At 54.9% G+C, this 18099-nt stretch overlaps 2 protein-coding genes across 2 annotated transcripts in view; one reads left to right on the top strand and one right to left on the bottom strand.

The window, feature by feature from the left end:
- ANO10 (anoctamin 10) overlaps positions 1-13519 on the top strand; it is a 114483-nt gene extending 100964 nt beyond the window's left edge. Inside the window, exon 13 of the mRNA XM_006765103.2 lies at positions 12928-13519. Coding sequence (XP_006765166.1) covers positions 12928-12996 — 69 coding nt within the window. The 3' untranslated portion in view covers positions 12997-13519. The remainder of the gene's footprint in view (positions 1-12927) is intronic.
- A 1603-nt stretch (positions 13520-15122) lies between these two features.
- The window catches only part of SNRK (SNF related kinase), a 37213-nt gene continuing 34236 nt past the window's right edge, over positions 15123-18099 (bottom strand). The window contains exon 8 of the mRNA XM_006765102.2: positions 15123-18097. Within this exon, the coding sequence (XP_006765165.1) occupies positions 17705-18097 (393 nt within the window). The 3' untranslated portion in view covers positions 15123-17704. The remainder of the gene's footprint in view (positions 18098-18099) is intronic.

Genomic DNA, 18099 nt, shown 5'->3' with positions numbered 1-18099 from the left:
CACAGGAAGTCTGCTCCTGCCCACAGGGGCCACGGTGCCTTTGCCGCCAGGCAGGGAGGATGGTGCCGCTTTGGCACCTGTTTCTAAGATGTGAGAGCAAATCTGCCAACGCTTACCAGCCCTCCCACTTCCCCTGAACCTCCCCTGGCTCAGGAAAATGAAGTGTGATGGAAACAACAGTTATAAAACCCTGTGAGCGCCCACACCTTTGCCTCCCCCGGAGTGTTCTTGCTCGACTAGCTCGGTCCCCAGGCCTGTGGATGGACAGAATAATTCGGGGTTGGTGGGGGTGGAGAGCACAGGCGTGATGGCCTCACACTGGAAAACGCAGGTGGGAGGGAGAGAGCTGGAAAGGCAGGAGGGATCAAGGGCTGAGCCGGCCACAGGGGGCTCCGCTCACAGGAGGGAACTCAGGTTGCTTCTCTGCTGAGGTCTGAGCACGGGAGGGAGACCTGGTGTTGTCTGTGTTAGGGGTGGAGGCTCTATAACCGAAAGGAAAGGGAGCCAGTAGCTGCATGGAGTGTCAGGGAGCACGCTGTGGGGTCCAAGGGAGGCTTCGGATGTTGTTGTGTAACAACCAGTACAAAGTACCACGATACACGAGGAGAATGAACTTGTCAGGAGTGATCAAGAGACCCTTAAGTTCTAATTCACAGGAGAAAACCATAGGCCCGGACAGAGCCTTCAGACCAAGCACTGGAAACAGCAGATCTGACACATTTAGTTGAGAAGGTGCCCAGTCACTTACAGGAGAACCCAAGAATGACGAGATTCAGAAACTTTCAGAGCCTGGAATATTTCTGGGTTGCTTCCATATAAAGAATAACAGTTATTAAAGTGGACTTGAAGGGCAGTGTGACAATCAGTCCCTAAATAGACCTGCCCAGGTTTGGGGAACCGCCCGTGACATCATGAAGGGACTGGGTAGGCCTTTCTAGTTCCCCACCCAGACATTTCCAGGATGTTGGCTTTTCACAGTGGTCACAGGTGGAGCGGAGGAAGGTGGCTTCTCTTCAGTCTCTATATTAGGGAGAAAATCCTTGCCCATAGCCCTAGCAGGTTTCCCTCAAGCCCCACTGGCCAGGATTTAGTTATTAGCTCATGCCCAGCTATTGGGGGGCCTGACAAAGTACCTGGCATTTGTGACTTCTCAAGTGAACGTGGCGGGCGGCGGGCAGCTACCCCTCCAGGAAGGAGGAAGCAGAGGAAGGCATTGAGCGGCAACAGAAGGGAATGCATCTGATAAGTTAGTGTTTGCAGTGAGCTCGGAGGGTCAGAAAAGTGCACCCCCAATGGGAGAGGCATGACATGAAGACGCAAAGAAAAGATGGAAAGGAGGTGGGCTGCGCTGGATGAAGACTTCAGTGATGAAGGGCAAAAGGAGAAGTTAGCCCAGCAGGCTTGGCTCAGTGGTTGAGCATCAACCTATGATCCAGGAGGTCATGGTTGGATTCCTGGTCAGGGCACATGCCTGGGTTGGGGGGCTTGACCCCAGTAGGGGGTGTGCAGAAGGCAGCTGATGCACGTTCCTCTCACATCCACCATGTTTCTGTCTCTATCCCTCTCCCTTCCTCTCTCTCTCTCAAATAATCTATAAAAACATGAAAAATATATTTTTTGAATAAAAAATGTAAAAAGGGAGAAGTTAACATTTAATCAAAATAAACTGAAGGTTTCACATTTTCATTGGTTTTTAAAAATCAGTCACAAAGAAGGAGAGGCAAAAGAAGTCTGACCAAATGAAGTCCCTGTGAGAGAAGCAGCCTGTCTCCTTGGTTGCAAGTTCAGACGGGCTGGAAGCGGGGCTGCCAAGAAGCTTATGTAACCGGAGGCCTCTGCAGAGAGCACAGTTCAGAACATAGGGGCGCGACCCCAGGCCTCCAGGGGCTCAGCCCTGGCCACCTCTACCCCAATCCCTTTCCCTGGATTTTTCCGCCACCTGCATGCTTTGGCGCCACACTGTCACTGCTCAGAAAGCCCTTTTCGGTGACGGGGACGGCTCTCAGTCAGTGCTTCCCCCCTTCCTCAGCCTTTCCTGACCCCCAGCCCCCTGGCCCCCAGCTCCCTAACCCCAGCCCCGTGGCCCCCAGCCCCCTGGTCCCAAGTAGAATCACTCACTGCTGCCTTGTTTCCCCACCGAGCTCCTGCCTAGCCCTTACCAGCCCCTCAGCCCTGCACCTCTGGCTGCTGGACCCAAGCCCTACTTCAAGGGGCTCTGAGGATGGCTGGTGCCTGGCAGGAGTGGGAGATATTCATGGCTGCTCTTGGTATAGAGTATTGATAAGTGAGGGCTCCAGCCGCTTCTGGGCACACGGAGTGGTGTCTCCATCTCTGAGGTGCCTGCCCCTGGGTCTTTTCAGTGCAGATTGGCTTTGAGCGGGTCTGGGGTGGGGCTCCCAGGAGAAGCTGGGATTTCCCCAGAGCTCCCTGCGCAGGCCCTGAGGCAGGGGAGTCAGTAGAGGTGACTTCAGGGTCTCATCCAGGTGTGTCAGCCTGGTGGCCAGAGGCCCTTGTCTCCCATACCCCTCAGGGCCAGCTGCAAGCTCTGCACAGCAGGCAGCGTAGTCAGCCAGTGGTCAGTCACCCAGGGGGGCTCAGTGGGGACTTCCTTTCCTGAGGGGGAAGAACAACCCCTGGAGGGCAGGAATGAGAATTGGCCGAGGTCCCTTCTCCCTGCTGTCACGCTTGGTGGTGGCATTCGCCCCTGATGAGGGCTTTGCTTGGAAATAGCTGTCCTCTGCCTGTGTGGCGGCCTCTCCGCTCTGACTCGCCGCTTCGCTCGGTTCCCTTTCTGTCCAGTATGTTTTCCGCCTGTGGACGGCCTCGCTTCCTCCCGCCTGGGACCCGTGGCTGCGGGAGTGACCTGCTTCCCTAACACACTGAGGAAGTCTGTGCTGATGCCAGTTCCTTCCTGAAAACAAGAATGGCCCTTCCCTCCCAGTGGTCCCCGTGCCCTGTGAACTAAGCCGACATAAGTAAGAGCGTTTCTCCACGGGCTTTGCCAGGGGATCCTCTGGAATGCTTGGTCCCAAGGGCACAATAGGCACACACCCCCATCCGGGCACAACTGCACGAGTGTTTACTTGGTGCAAGCTTGTTTGTTGGACTTGCCAGCACAGCTCATGGAGATGTTGGTTTGCTTCCCCATCCAGAGCCACTTAAATTCACTGCATCAACTCTGGGCTTTGCTTGGTGACACAGACTGACATCACCAAACCCTGGCCATGTGCTCCTAAAACAGAGTATTCTGTCTCCTCATCACAGAACGACTTGCAGGCCATTCAGGGCAACAGGCAACATTCATCTATTTCATGGCTTTTACCAGGTGACTCCCTGTTAGCTCATAGCTCGCCTCTCCTGCTCTCCGTTCTCCTGGCTGCACACAAGAAAACAGAAGTCATGGTAGAGGAAGAACTAAATATTTGAAGGCATGTTTAACTCATCAGCGATGACAAGGTTCAGCTCCTGTTTCTGGTAGTGAAGCAAGAATGTAGGGTTCGGGCACTCAGAAATCATGCCTTTGGGTTGGAAACTGCACGGCCGTCCCAGGCCTGCGCTGGCCAACAGCTTACCCTAAAGGGCCACTGTCATCTCTTCCCCAGAGGTCGCACTGCAGAGAACACTGGTCGCAGGGGCTAGGCACCATCTTTCTAGAGCTTTCCAGGTGTTGAAAAGTGTGTGATGGGAGCAGAGGAGGAAGCCCTTGCTGCTCTCAACGCGTAGAGACTTGGGAGCAGGGACTAGAACAGGGGTGGGCAAACTTTTTGACTCGAGGGCCACAATGGGTTCTTAAACTGGACCGGAGGGCCGGAACAAAAGCATGGATGGAGTGTTTGTGTGAACTAATATAAATTCAAAGTAAACATCATTACATAAAAGGGTACAGTCTTTTTTTTCAATAGTTTTATTCATTTCAAGCGGGCCCTAGTTTGCCCATGGCTGGACTAGAACCAGCAGAGCCGGAGTGAGGAGGGCACTGGGCAGGCTCCCTCTCCGCTGTGAGGTTCGGAGCCTTATCAAGTGCATTCCATCGGCTCCTCCTGCCTGGCACACGCCGCACGTGGCTAGAATGACAGCACTGTGGTCCTAGCTTTTATTCTCTTCCTGAATTCACTATTTTTTAAATAACACAGCTGGATTTAATAATACTGTCCTCCCCTAAAGAACCCAAATCTAAGTTTCCCCGTGCATGTGGGACCTAAGAAAAACCCCCAAAGAGCCCTTGGAATATGGTCAGAAACAGGAATGAGCGTGTTCGTTTGCACACGCCATCTCTGGGCCTCACCCTGACACCGCGTCCCTCCTTGGCGTCCTGGGATCGCGACTCATCAAGGCGGAGAGGGACATGTGTGTCACGAGCTGGGAGACCACCCCATGATGGATCCCACGATTAATTTCCGTGAAACTGATCACTGCAGCTTGGAAAACCGGTCTCAGATCATCTGATACTGACACCGAAGCACCGGCCAGGTCTCCCCTAAGCGCAGACCCCTCAGGAGAAACCTGCTGGCGTTTGGCTGGACTGCACTCGTGTGTCAGCCACAGATGCTCGGATTTCTTCTTCCAGCTCTGTGTTCTGATCACACCAGGGTCTTGGATTTCTTTGCTCTCCAAGACCTACAGTTCACATGTCTTCCTCACGGGCGAGGCTGTGCCCTTTTCTTCCGAGGAAAGTTAACATCCAGTTTTGGATTGCAAGGAAAAGGGGCAGACGTGTCCCCTGGGTGTGGGTGAACTCTCTTTGGGGTTGCGAGCGCTGGCGGACCACAGGACTCAGGGGACCCCTGCGGGGGCAGGCTGTGCTCGCTCGGGGAGCTCTGGTGCCTGCCACCAAACACACAGATTAGAGATGAAGGCTGACCAGATGGCCATTTTGGCCTTGGCTGGTCACCACCCTCTCTGGGCTCATCTCCCACGGGACCCTGCTGGCCCTGACCTCAGCCCATGTGCTGTGAGAGCAGAGTGCTGCCCCCTCCCCTTCCTGAGCTTACAGACAGGAAGGGCGTGATGGCCTCCGGGCCGGCACACCCTTCCTCCTGGGCCTTTGCCAACATGCAGATCAAGAGTGGCCACTCCTGAGCAAGCGATGCTGAGAAAGTCCTGTCCAGGGGGTGCCCCCTGCAGCCCAGAGGCGGCTGGTCATCTGGGTGATCTGGGTGCCCGGATCAATGTCCTGGTAACATCACTGCATGTGCCCATTCACGGGCCGGTGGTGACCAATCAGACTGCCCCCCGCCCTCTCTTCTGATAAACAGCCCAGCACCACATCGTAGGGAGCCTGGATGGGAGAGTTCCTCCTGCATCCACTGCGAGGTGACCCCTCCCCTGCAGAGCTGGTCACTCCAGTGAGAGGCGCCTTGAAGAGTGAAAGAAACTGGTCATTTTCTCTCTGATTTGGGACCGGCTGATCATGTGCCATTTTCACATGATTATTTGCATGTTTATGGGAAATGCTTCCCCCTTTCTCACCCAGAATTGGTGTCACCTTCGTCAGTCTTTTCGTCCTGCCCTTGGGGGACATCCCCTCTGTGTCTTCCTCCCCCTGGCCTGTGTCACCCTCTTAGTTATGTGGTCATGATGAGCATGGCCGATATCCCTTCCAAAAGTGTCTGTCACCGTTCTTATGTATATACATTATTTTACTTCCTTGCAATTAGTCATAGCTTGCTTTTGATCTTGGGGACGCTGGTTCTTTTTCTTTCCCATTGCAATTCTGTTTTGCAGACTCTGTCTGAGTTCTGACCTGATCCTCCACGGTGGGGGCCACACGGACCCGGGACCCTGAGTGCGAGCACCTTTCCCCCAGGCCTGGCCTCGGGTCCCCGGGCACCCGGATCCCACCGTTCCTGTTCTCCGCATTCACACCTGTGTGCTTCCAAAACGCGTCCACTCAGTTCAGCTGCGTTAAGTAACATCTGTTGCCTGTTTTCTCGCGTCTAAGGAAGGAGACATCCTTCTGGAACGTTTCTCGTTCCTGGATAATGTATTGGTATTTGTTTCCCTTTACGTGTTCAGTCCATTGCACGCGGTCGTCAGCGTCAGGGTTCCCGCTCTTCACGGTTTCCTCGCTGGAGATGTCCCCACGGCAGTCCCCCATCGCTACCTCTTCTCCGGGTTTCAGCAGTTCTCCCATCTGTGATTTTGCCGACTAACTTTCCACTGTATTTCCCACATTTTCTTGTTTTTGTGCCCTTTAGAAGCCTTTCTTTAAGGGGGAAGATGATTTCTTTTTTAAATATATTTTTATTGATTTCTGAGAGGAAGGGAGAGGGAGAGAGAAACATCAATGGTGAGAGAGGACCAGTGATTGGCGGCCTTCTGTACGCCCCCTACTGGGGATTGAACCCGCAACCCAGGCATGTGCCCGTGACTGGAATCGAACCCAGGATCTTTCAGTCCGCAGGCCCGTGCTCTATCCACGGAGCCAAACCAGCTAGGGCCAAAATGATTTCTAAAATTAACTCCTAAACTTTCTGGAGTTTTAAAATCTTGCTGAAATTTGTGCTTTCATGTCAGGTTAGGGGTTAATGTGGTGTGTTCTAGCCCCAGACTCGCTTGACTTAGAGATATAGGAGAAACACAAAAACCTGAGCTGGGTGGGACAAGACAGAAATTAAAGCCTCACCAAGAATCCAAAAAGTCCCAGCAAACCCATACGGGATGTCAGTGTGGTCCCGCTGAGTGTGAATCGGAGTCTCGCAGCACAGGTGGCCCGGGGATAGCTGGGTGCGGTGATGACAGTACAAACCCAGAACAGCTCCTGGATGCACCTCAGGCAAGGTTAGCTGCTCAGGCGCTGGAGAGTGACAGCCTGGACTCAAACCTAGTGTGAGCTGTGTGACCTCAGGCAGGTTCTCAGCCTCTCTGTGCCTCACATCTCTCGCCTTTAAAGTGATAATGGCATGTCTCTCCCAGGGCGAATATGAGCAGAGGATGTGATGTATGTGTCATTTAGAACAGTGCCTGGCATGTAATGTGATCTAGCTATTGGCCACTGTGAATGTAAGTAACAGGAAGATAATGAAATATAATCGACATTAAAAGTTGTGTCAACAAAGCAGGAGGAAAACGTTGCGATGTACAAGGACAATTAGAAACGCAGGACATGGCAAGTTGGGAGGAACGGAGCAAGATTCCCACGAAGCGGGCACAGAGGAACCCGTGTGGAGCCCGGGGCTGGCGCTCTGGACACACCTACGGAGTCTCACAGCCTGTGGGCACCATCGATGGCCTGTGTCCTTCCCCTGCTGAAACCTGGGGCTGCCCGGGAAGGGCTGCCACGTCGGCTGCTTAGTGATCTCACGTGTATTTTGGGTAGATGGAAAGGACCGCATGTAGGGTGCCATGTCTTCTAGAAAATGCCAGCATCCACTGATGGGTGTAAAAGGACAGGTGACGAGCAGCTCTGGTGGAGGCTGTTGGCACCTCGTCGTGTTTCCCAGGCCCAGCGAGGCGGCTCCCTCTCTCGTCAGCTTTGTGTTGTCTTTTTCTGTTCGCATTCGGGGTTCAGCGTGTCCAGCCCCCGTGGAACCTCGTGGCCTGGAGCTTTGGCAGGGAGTCATAATTAACAGCTCAGATTGAACAGCCGCTGTAGCCAATCAATCGTCCCGGCCTCCTGCCCCAGAGGCACTAGAAGTGGTCGGAAAGCAAGCCTCGGGCCCCCTGCCCCAGAGGCACTAGAAGTGGTCGGAAAGCAAGCCCGGGGCTTCCACGGGCCCAGAGGCACTAGAAGTGGTCGGAGAGCAAGCCTCGGGCCCCCTGCCCCAGAGGCACTAGAAGTGGTCGGAGAGCAAGCCTCGGGCTTCCACGGCCCCCTCTCCTTAGAGAGCAGTTTGCATTCCCAAAGGCACCTGTGAAGGTTCACTTCTGCTTTTGAAAAGTTTGCTCTGAAACCCAAACATGCAGAGCACGCAGGGCTCCAACGCTTCCTTAAAAAGTCGACATGAAATGTTTTCTTAGAAGCTGAGCTGACGCTGTCCTCCCCAGGGCCAGTTGGTACAGGTCATGACCTCGTGCAGGTGCTGGGCTCGTGAGCACGGGCATCGCACCACCTTCACGAGCCGCCCGCCCCCGTCTTGCAGCTGGGTCTCCATCTTCTTGGAGGAGCCATTGTTTCCATCTGGGACCACGCCGATACTTTGACCACCTTCCTCATGGCCCCTGAGTTTCCTCCTTTCTCCTCCTCCCTCCAGCTGTAACTGCAGACACCCTCACCCTCGCCAGAGCCACCCCTGAGGCCCTGAGGCCCCACTGAGTGAGTCTTTGGGGCTGGGGCCAGGCCTGCGTTGTTGCCAGGGCAGGTAACCGTCGGGAACTCTGAAACCCTGGAACTAATGACATAAAGTGCACGCTCCGGGTGTCTCTATGACCCCATACGTGTGGCAGACAAATCTGCGGTCCGGAGAGCGACACGGACTCGGAGAACATGGCTGTGTCCCACTTACTTACCCACGGGAAGGAGCCGGACCTGCCCATCCTACCACGATCAGGTCACCGCCCAGTCATAACCTCTCCGGTGCTGCGATAGGCCCGACGCTTGGTGGTCCCGCCTCCACAAGTATTTATAGAGCACCCCCACCCCATCCCTTTGTTCTCACTACTAAAGTAAGGAAATTAGATAGAGACAATAAAGGTAAGCCACACAGAACGAAGGGACAAGGACAAAACAAAAACAAAAACAAGAAAAAGCTACAAGGTGCCCTAGCCAGTTTAGCTCAGTGGATAGAGCGTCAGCCCGCGGACTGACAGGCACTTACCTCAGCGGCAGGCTTGATACCCTGCATGTGCGGGAGGCAATCAATTGATCTCTCTCTCTCTCTCTCTCTCTCTCTCTCTCATCGATGGTTTCTTTTTTCTCTCTCTGTCTCTCCCCTTCCATTCTCTCTAAAAAAAAGGGGGGGCTGGAGGACGGGATATCCTTAGGTGAGGGTTAACAACAAAAAATCCTAGACAGTATGGATGGAGTGCAGGGATTAAAATAGAGGGGGTGACAGGTGACGCCACTACAGAGAAAATTAGGGAACTGCTCCAGCCCAGAGCCTGTGGAAGCCTGTGTCGCGGCACGTTCTGGGCCTGAATTAAAATGTGGTTTAAGCTGCTGTTGAACAAGCATGGGGGAGTCTGGGAGGCGGTTCAGTGTAATGGAGGCAACAGCTCTAGGGTGGGGGGTGAGGGGCCTGGGGTGTGCCTGGCAGGTGTTGTCCACGGGACCCAGGGGCAGTCTGGGCACAGAGCACCCACGTTGACCTGAGGTTTTGGTCTGAGTAGCCAGGTGGGAGTGGCCCCTGAGATGGGGACGCAGGGGTCGGGAGGTGGGCCTCAGAGCACCAGCACGTTTGGTTGTCAGCAAGTCTTTACATTTTGTCAAACGTTAAAATGAACCAGCCCACCCCTGCAGCGGGAGAGGCGGCGGCTGTCCCTCCCAGGACAGCCCGAGGGACTGCTCTGCCCGCCTGCCCTCCACCGCCGCTCGGGCATCGCTCGCCGGGGCAGAGCTGGCGTTTGTAGCGTTCTGTTAGGATATGTCAGAATACTGCCGTTTGAGGCACACCTGCCCCTAGATCTAACCAACAAAAGGTCTTTGTCAGAACAAGGTACTTCTGGGGGCCTGTTCTTTACTTCCTCTTTTCACCTGCGCTGCCGGACCCTCGCCTAAATCTGCCCCAACTCTGCTGCATGACCTCAGACACGGTGCTGAGCCTGGTCAGGGACACAGCCAGGAGGCCTTGCTCGTGCCTGCCCAGTGCATGGGCACGGTCGTGCGGGAGGGGGGCCCCATCAGCTCCCGCCTGCCCGGCCTCCTCCTCTGGGCAGAGCTGGAGAAGAGGCCGCCTTTCAGGCCGGGCTCACCCACCTATGGGATAGAGTCGCCGGGAGGAGCTGGCAGAAATGCTGGTGTCCAGGCCACACCCCAGCCCCCTTAAATCCCAGTGGAGGGGGCTGGAGATGTAGGGGCCGGGATTCACGCTCTGTCACTCTGTCACAGGCAGGCCTGTGCACCTGAGACTAGCAGGAGGGACGGGGCAGGCCCGAGGCCCCAGGCATTGATGCTGAAACTAAACTGGCCAGAGAAGCCAGTTCCTGTTTGAGCTGCTGCCCCAGGACAGCCAGGCTCCTCCCAGGCCACTGAGAGAGCCAGCTGCAGTGAGGCCCCCAGGAGCAGGGAGAGGGAGGCACAGCTGGAGACCCTCTGTAGGTCGCTGTTGCTCTGGGGGAGGGGTAACGGAGTAGTTGCTAACAGATTTCAAATTGGGTAACGATGTCAATGATTGGTCATGATCTCCTGAGTGCTGTGCATGGGTGGTTCCAGTGCTGGCTGTGGCCCGGCCAGGGAGGGTCTGCCCAGGCCTGGAAGGGGAGGGCTGCCCAGGCCTGGGGAAGCATCCCAGGTCTCAAACCATCTCTCTCCTCCTCCTCCACGGGGAACAGGTGTGTATAGTTACGCACGCGCTCAGGTTCAGCTGCGCTCTGGCCAACACTTAGTGACTAGGTTCCTATTATAATCATTACTAATAATGATGCCAAAAATCAGTCTGTGCTGTTTAAAGGGTGATTTGGAACATGAGTGTTTAATGAGTCATGAGTTGGGGAGGATTTATTCTCCATCTGATGCTTTTTGTAGGAAAGAAGTGAGCACCATTATCCTGCTTACGTTTAAGGAGGTTTTAATTTAAGAATCCTAAATTGTTCAAAAGGGACCACAGAGGTACAGGCCCCAGTCCCTCCCACAGCCTGGCGAAGGCCCCCAGGCGACATTCCCTTTGGGGCCCAGCCATTGAGAGAGGGGCTGGGGAGGTTTGGCCCAACACACAACTGACCACTGGTTGGCTTCCAAGCAGCCCTGCTTTAGGGCGGGAGGAGGGGCCGGAGTGCAGGCAGGTGCTCTGTGCAGATGGAACCTGGCACCTGGCCTGAGGCCTGGGAGAGCTGTGGCCAGCGTTCTGCCTTTGCTGTGAGCAGTGCAGTTCAGTGTAGATGACCTGTGAGCTCCTGACATGCCCATTCTCTTAGGATCTGTCCTGCGCAGGCAGGCACTGCAGGTGAGAAGGAGCCCAGCGAAGAGGGTGTTGAGTGCCTCCTCCTGGCCTGGGTAGCCCCCTGCCAGCCAGCCTTGGGCCTGAGAGAAGGGGCAACTCCACAAAGTTCCACTGAAGACCCTTTGGGCCGGTGGTGCTGGGGAGAGAATCCATCAAACAGGCCCATCCCCCAGCCCCTTCGAGCGGCGGCCCCTGCAGGAGTGCTGCCTGATGCCCAGGGGCTCCCAGCACAGCCACCCACATGAATGGGGGTGGGGGAGGGAGGGAGCAGCTGCACCTCACAAAGAGCCTCCAACGCTCCTTTAAATCGGAACACATTTGATCCAACCCATGTTGATTTTCCTCCCCGTGTGACGCTGGGGAAGTGCGGCTGGAAGATTCTGGGACAAGCTAGGGAATGTTGTCTTCGATGGTTCTAGTTTCGTCAATTTAAACAACTTCTTACGGTTACCTGTCAAATCTGGAAATAGATTTATAGTCTCTCTCTCATAAAAAAATGACTTTTTAAGGTCTCGAAGATCGGCTGAATGTTTGTTTTCTGGGGATCTTTCACCTCAGGAGCCAACAGGCCGAATGGGCTGGGTGCGGACAGGGAGTGTAGTGACAGACGGCACAGACGCGCAGTCGCTCCTGGGAGACTGGGGCACGCAGCTCTGTTTCTCCGTCCGGCTTGTGAGCCATTTCCACGGTCTGCATGTCCACAGTGCGGCTGCGGTCCCTGGGGAGGGGGCAGGCACGTCCTGGGGCCAGTGTCCCTCTCAAGCCACTCTCTGCTCTCGGCCTGCAGACTGGTCACTGTGACCCCGCCCGGCCCCCTTCCCATCACACGCCATCCCCTGGACCCAGCTTCCATGTGGCCGCCCCCTCAACCCTGATGGAGGGGGTCGGCCTCCAGGGGAGCCCATCTCTGCACTGCCCTGTGGAGACAGAGCCGGCCCCGGGAAGTGGGGCCTCCTGAGAGGGAGACCGGGGTGAAGGGGAGGCCGAGGCTTTGCTTCACAGTCTGTGGAAGGGCTTCCTCCCCCGAGAGCCAGGGAGCAGGTGCCACGTCCAGGTCCACGTGGCACACGGGCTCCAAAAGGGGCAGCGGGGTTCCCAGAGCACCAGCAGTGGGTCTCCGAGTTCTGCTTTTCCCATAAACAGTTGTTATCAAAAATCTCTGCCTGTGTTTTAAGCGAAATCCCAGAGTAGTTGGTAGTCCTGTTGGCAGCACCCCTGGAACAGAGGAGGCTGGGACCGGCGGGGCCCCAGGTGGAGCGCAGGACTTCCTCCCCAGGTAGCTCGACCCTGGGGGGCAGGCCCCTCCCTCTGAGCCTGGCTGGCCTGGGAAGGGGGACTGCATAGGTTGTTCCCGTGGCATTGGATGGGGGTGCTGGGCGCTGTGGCTGTAGGGACGAAAGGCTAGTAAAATCGCTGTTTGGGGGCCTCTGCTCTGGACCAGGGACCTTGTGTACAGGAATCCCCACAGCCACCTGCAGACTCTGCCCCAGGGCAGACGTGGCACCAGCTCACAGAGGTCAAAGGCCACGCTCGCTCAGCTCAAGAGGCAGAGCGGGGACGTGGCCTGTCCGCGCTCAGTCCCTGCGCTGCCTCCTCGGATCCCGGGTCCAGGAAGCAGGTCAGGCCGGCTGCTTCTCCTTTCAGGACCTTCCAAATCCCGCCGGGCTGACTCACCGTTCCCACCCACCCTCCTGGGCCCCATCTCATCCGGTCAGAAACGGGGGCCAGGCACTTCCAGGAGGCCTCGGCGCATCCGGGGTCACAGCGTCTCGGGTGCCTCGACACACGAAGGAACACGCTGCCCAGGGCCTCCTGCAGAAGGTGGGAGCCCTGCCACCACCGAGGTGCCACCACTCCGGCTAGCGTGGCTCACCCTGTGTTCTCTCAACAGCAAATGAAGCTGGTGGCTGAGAACCTGAAGGAGGAAGGCGGGAAGGAGAAAGAAGGCGGCCTGAACTAGCAGAGGGGCACCGAGGGGCCGAGCGGCTCCAAACCCAGATCCAAGGCTCGGCCAGAAGGAAGCAGCTCCCCGTGGCAGCACCCACTCCTCCCAGCACTGTCCCAGCTCAGGGCCGCGAAGAGGGCGGCTGGGACCCAGCTCCTGGCAGCTCCCCCCATCACCCCTCTCCCCCCCCACCCAGGTTTCTGCCCCAGCCCCACACTCCATTCCACACACTGCACTCCGCCCGCTGCCCTGAGCCTCTCGTGTGGACCAACCACCAGCTCTCCATGGTGCCCCTCACGGAGACGGTCACCCCCACCCCCACCACCCAGGGATCCGTGGGGCAGGGTGGCGGCCCGGGTGCGAGCCATGCTGAAGGGGGCTCTGCCCAGCCTCAGTTCAGAGCGAGGGGTAGACAAGAGGCAGGGTTTCCAATTCCCGACAACTCTACCTCTCTCCTGGTTCTATTTTCCAATATGTTAAGACACTTTATCAGCAGAAGCAATAGTATCAGCTATTAAAAACACCTCTCTGGCTCCTACTTCCATGCGTGGACCGCGATGGCCCCCGGGGTTCTGGGAGGAGCTTGGGGGCAGGTTCGTCAAGGTGAAGCTGAGCGTGGAGCTGGGCACCTGGTGCCACTTCCAAAGCTTGGGTGGTTCTCGGGAGGCCCTGCTGCCCCGGGAGCCTGGCAAGGGCTGCGGGGGCTGCTTCCATGTACAGGGCACCAGGTGGAGAGCCAGCGGCCACACCTGACTCCTGGTGTGGCTGACGCCTGCGGAGGAGGGACCTTACCCAGGGGTGCTGCACCCCCCAGCTGTGCCATGGGGCTGGACCACTCTCAGGCATAGTGTGGGTCACCGTGGTCTGGCCCTCCGGACAAGGCAGCGACTGGAGTCCGCTGTTCCCCGCCTGTGGTCGAGGCACGAGGACCACCTGCAAGGGAGGGCCTGGCTTCCTTTCTCTGCCAGCTGTGCACACTCTGCCTGTGAAACCCCCCCATTTTACCCACCTCCCCCTCCTCCCGCCCCCCTCCCCGCAGCGCATGTCCACTGGGACACTGGGCCGTGGGCATTTCCACGCAGGTGCCTCGGCAACTGGGGAAGGCGGATGAGCAGGGGGAAATGAGGGCTTCAGTCTAGACCAGTCCCCTCCCTCAGGGCCGGCCCCCCGAGTCCCTCCACATCAGGATGGGGGTGGCCTCAGCCTGTCAAGCATCATGTGTTTGGGAGCCAGCCCCCATCTGCCACTCTTGGCTGCCCAGCTGGTTTTGCCAGGCCGCTGCGCTTGCCAGCATGTCTGCCTCTGCTTGGTCTGAGGCATCAAGGCCCATGTCCGCCGTCAGTGGTTGGTTGCAGCTTAAGGAATGCCTTCTAGAACATTATCGTGATTTAAACCAGCACGTGGTCCCCGCCACTACGGTCCTGAGCCAGGAGCTTCCTTGCATCCCAGCCTGGGCGCCTCAGACCCAGCTCACCGTCTCCCCCAGTCACGTGAGCACAGTGGGTGTGGGGCAGCGGGTTCCAGATGTGAGCCCCATCGGCTGATCTTTCTGCCCATTCACAGGGTGTTTTTGTCTGTCGCCCTCCCTCCCACTCTCTCTCTAAAAATCAGTGGAAAAATCAGGCCTGTGCCTATTGGAGACTGGGGGTTGGGGGTGGGGTTGCCCCCCTCCAGGGTCAGCAGACCTGGACCCACCCAGCTCTGCCCCTCCTGCCTGGGCCCCAGCACTCCCAGGTGTAACCGCGATGGCAATGGGTAGGGCGGGGCCTGACACTTAGCTTGTGTCCCCTTCCCCTGAGGAAGCTCACAGCACTGTGGGAGGGAGGCCGTGATTTCTGACCTTGTTGGCGACATGGGTGTCACAGGCTGAAGGGAAACTGCCATCAAACCTCCACATCTTATAGTCGATCACGAAGCCACACACCAACGGCCAAACTGCGGGGAACACCTCTTGCCCCGCGTGAGGGTGGAGAGGGACGGCATCGTCCCGGAGGTCTCCACAGTCCAGTCAATAGGACCACGGGGCGTGGAGCAGTGAGGGGCGCCTGGGCTCCTCCCACCCGGCTCCTGAGCACCTGCCACAGCGCGATGCCACCCCCTCGAGGGGCGGGACACGGAAGAAACGGAACGGGACGCCGTTCTATTGCTGAACACCAATCTGCCACTTTATTGTTTGGATTTTCTCCCACTTGTCACAGACCTGTCCATGTTCACACGACGAGGAAAATCAACCCGCAGTGGACGCAAATGACCAATCAGTTGATCATTCTGTATACGCTTCACACACATCAGCGCTTACGTGGTAGAAATACCTTTAATTTGATTCAGTCTCACGGCTATTCTTAAAGTCGGTGTCAAGATTGTCACATCTTTAAATACAGATAGAATTGTCAGAAGTACATATTTTATATATATATATATATACACACATATGTATATATATACACACACATACAGAAAAATACAAGACTAATTGTCCACAATATTTAATTTACACGCTACTGTAACTCTATGCAACTTCTGAAGACAGGTTAAAGGGTACAGGAAACTGTTTAGAGCAAGTAAGTAGTTTGGTCCAATATTATCTTAATGTAATGGTTATTCGCTCCCTCTCTTTTATGGGACAACATACTATGACATACAACACATGCACAGTCATTCACTTAGGAACAAAGGAGTAAGACACCACTCAGACAAACATCTGTCTACCCAGAGGGCCAACCAACCACACACCACTAATAAGGCTATAATACAGCTATGCAGCATAAATGGTCAACACTGCTGATCCTAGAGTGAGCACCATATATACATCTGAATATAAAAAACACAACGAAAACCGAACACATACGGGTTCAAATGTGCCATTCCAAGGCTATACATAATCACAGGAAAAAGTATTTACATTGCTTGGAAAACAGCTGCAACAAAGAGTTTATTGCCAATGCCCTTTATAAACTTCTCTCCTATGTTTAATACAGATGTTACGCTCACTGTCTATGTGAACCACACATCTTATTTCTGGCCCTTTATAAGATCCCTGCTCAAGAATTTCAAGCAAATGTGTTCTATGGCTTCACCCACACACCTATTCTCATAGCTTTCAATGATAAATATCACACTGAACTAGAGCTATAGCTTAAAACACATCTAGCCTAGGCCTAGAAAGTAAAAGTATTTGAAGTATCATCTTTACTTAGTCTAGTAAGTATACAGTGAAATTCAGAGCTCTGAGTAAAACAGATGGGTACTAACGTAGCAAGGTCAGTGTACACTTGGAGGCATTGCCCAATGGCATGCCGTCCCCTGGGGCTCCGCCACTGTGTGGACCAGACACCTCACTGGAGGCTGATGAGCGTGGGAAGGCCCGGGCCCAGCCGCATCCTATCACCAATGCAGCTAAGCATCTAAGACCCCTCGGGGCACAGCATAGAAAAGTAGCATCTGGCCCCTTCCGCAATCAGCAATGTGCAATACACTGTGCCTACAGATAAAATTTGTCTCGAAAGATGATTATCTGGTCAAAAGGAGTCTCTGTACAGGAATAGTTTAAAGCAAGAGTTCTTGATTATTGTTTTGGCAGGAAGGCAAAGTGAAAAATATTTCCAGCAAAAAAACAAAACTGAAGCAGGTTTTGTTTGTTGATTGTGTGGATTCTACCCTTCTATGTGTATTTTTTGATTAGCCAATTGTCATAGCTAATTGAGCTAAAGGATATAAAATGGAAGTAACAAAAGAGACAACCTAATTACCAAACTCGTAAAAATCAACCCATGTATATACATATATGTGTTTATATATGTTTTTCTCAATGACCGGGTTTTGACTCTGCCCACCTCTGAGTGCACTTGGCCTCCACGTTAAGCCCTACAGTTTCTTCTATCTACATGGTTCTGAAGGAAACCTGGGCGGTGCCCTGCGGGAAGGAGTTTACACGAGCGTCATTTTGTTCTGTTACACAGACACACTCTGTAAGTAGAGTTAAGACATCATCAGTTCACACATTACAAAAGAAGATTGTCTGCTTGTCATTTACCACTACAGGGGAAGCTGCCTTATAAATCTAAGTACTTTATCTCACCTATTACAAAACAAGAAAATCTTTTTCAGTTAATTTTTAAGAGCCCAAACTTTTTTCACACTATAGCTTAAGACAAACAGGTGTGGGTGTGTTGAAATCTCGGTTTAAGGTTCTAGTGCAGACGTTGGCTGTACTCTGTCCTGCGCAGCCTCGGAAAGCTGGCGGGCACGTCCGCGGGCTCCAGGCCTGTCGGCATCTCACTGTTATTGCTTTGGTTCTGTATCGGACACCAGAGTGTGCCCCAGAGCACGGAGTCTCCGCGTAACAAGGTCAGGACAGGAATTTAGATTTTTCAACAAGGAAACACAAGCATGTTTTCTCTGTCTAGGTTAAGTGCGGAACATCAAATTTCTAAGTGCTCCATTTATATTAGGTTCCAAATATACATTTTAATTTAATCCTGATCATCCACACTAAAATTCTGAATGTAAAAGTGACACACGAGATTGACTTTTCGGCTGGAACGGAAAAGCAGTGTCTAGCAGCAGCATGCACAAGGACCATGCATTGTCACAGCGCCAGGCGAACGAAGGGAAGCGTAATAAATAACTGCCCGCTGGGAGGGTAAAACCGAGAGCAAACAGTGAAGGGAGCCGGTCTTCACTGCTTTGAGCAGGAAGAGTGAGCGTGGCCGGGCAGCCACTGTCAGATGACGTGGCAGCAGGTGGCCTGGCCAGAGGCGCACAGCAGCCCCTCCTTGGGGTTCCGCTGGATGTTCACAGAGATGGTCTTTTCGCACAGAGGTAGCTGGAGCACGTTGTTTTTCAGGTTCCTGCTCTGTATCCGTTCTAGCTCAGTGGTGCTGTCCGCCACGTGGTCGGAGAAGAACTTGAGGCTGCCCACCACGGGGGCCTGGCCCAGGTTGCCCGCGGAGCTGATGCACATCTTCCACGTGGACTTCTCCTGGACCTTGACGCTGGAGAAGGACAGGCCGTGCTGCGGGTCAAGAATGTACTTGGTGCCCCCGCGGAGCTGCGAGCCCAGGCAGAGGCCCATGAGTTTGAGGCTCTGCACCAGCTCCCCGGCGCTGCGCGAGGCCA

This window comes from Myotis davidii, unplaced genomic scaffold, assembly GCF_000327345.1.
Source record: "Myotis davidii unplaced genomic scaffold, ASM32734v1 scaffold81, whole genome shotgun sequence".
Lineage (NCBI taxonomy): Eukaryota > Metazoa > Chordata > Mammalia > Chiroptera > Vespertilionidae > Myotis > Myotis davidii.
Note: the sequence above shows the minus strand (reverse complement) of the source record. Positions and strands in the feature narration are given on the sequence as shown.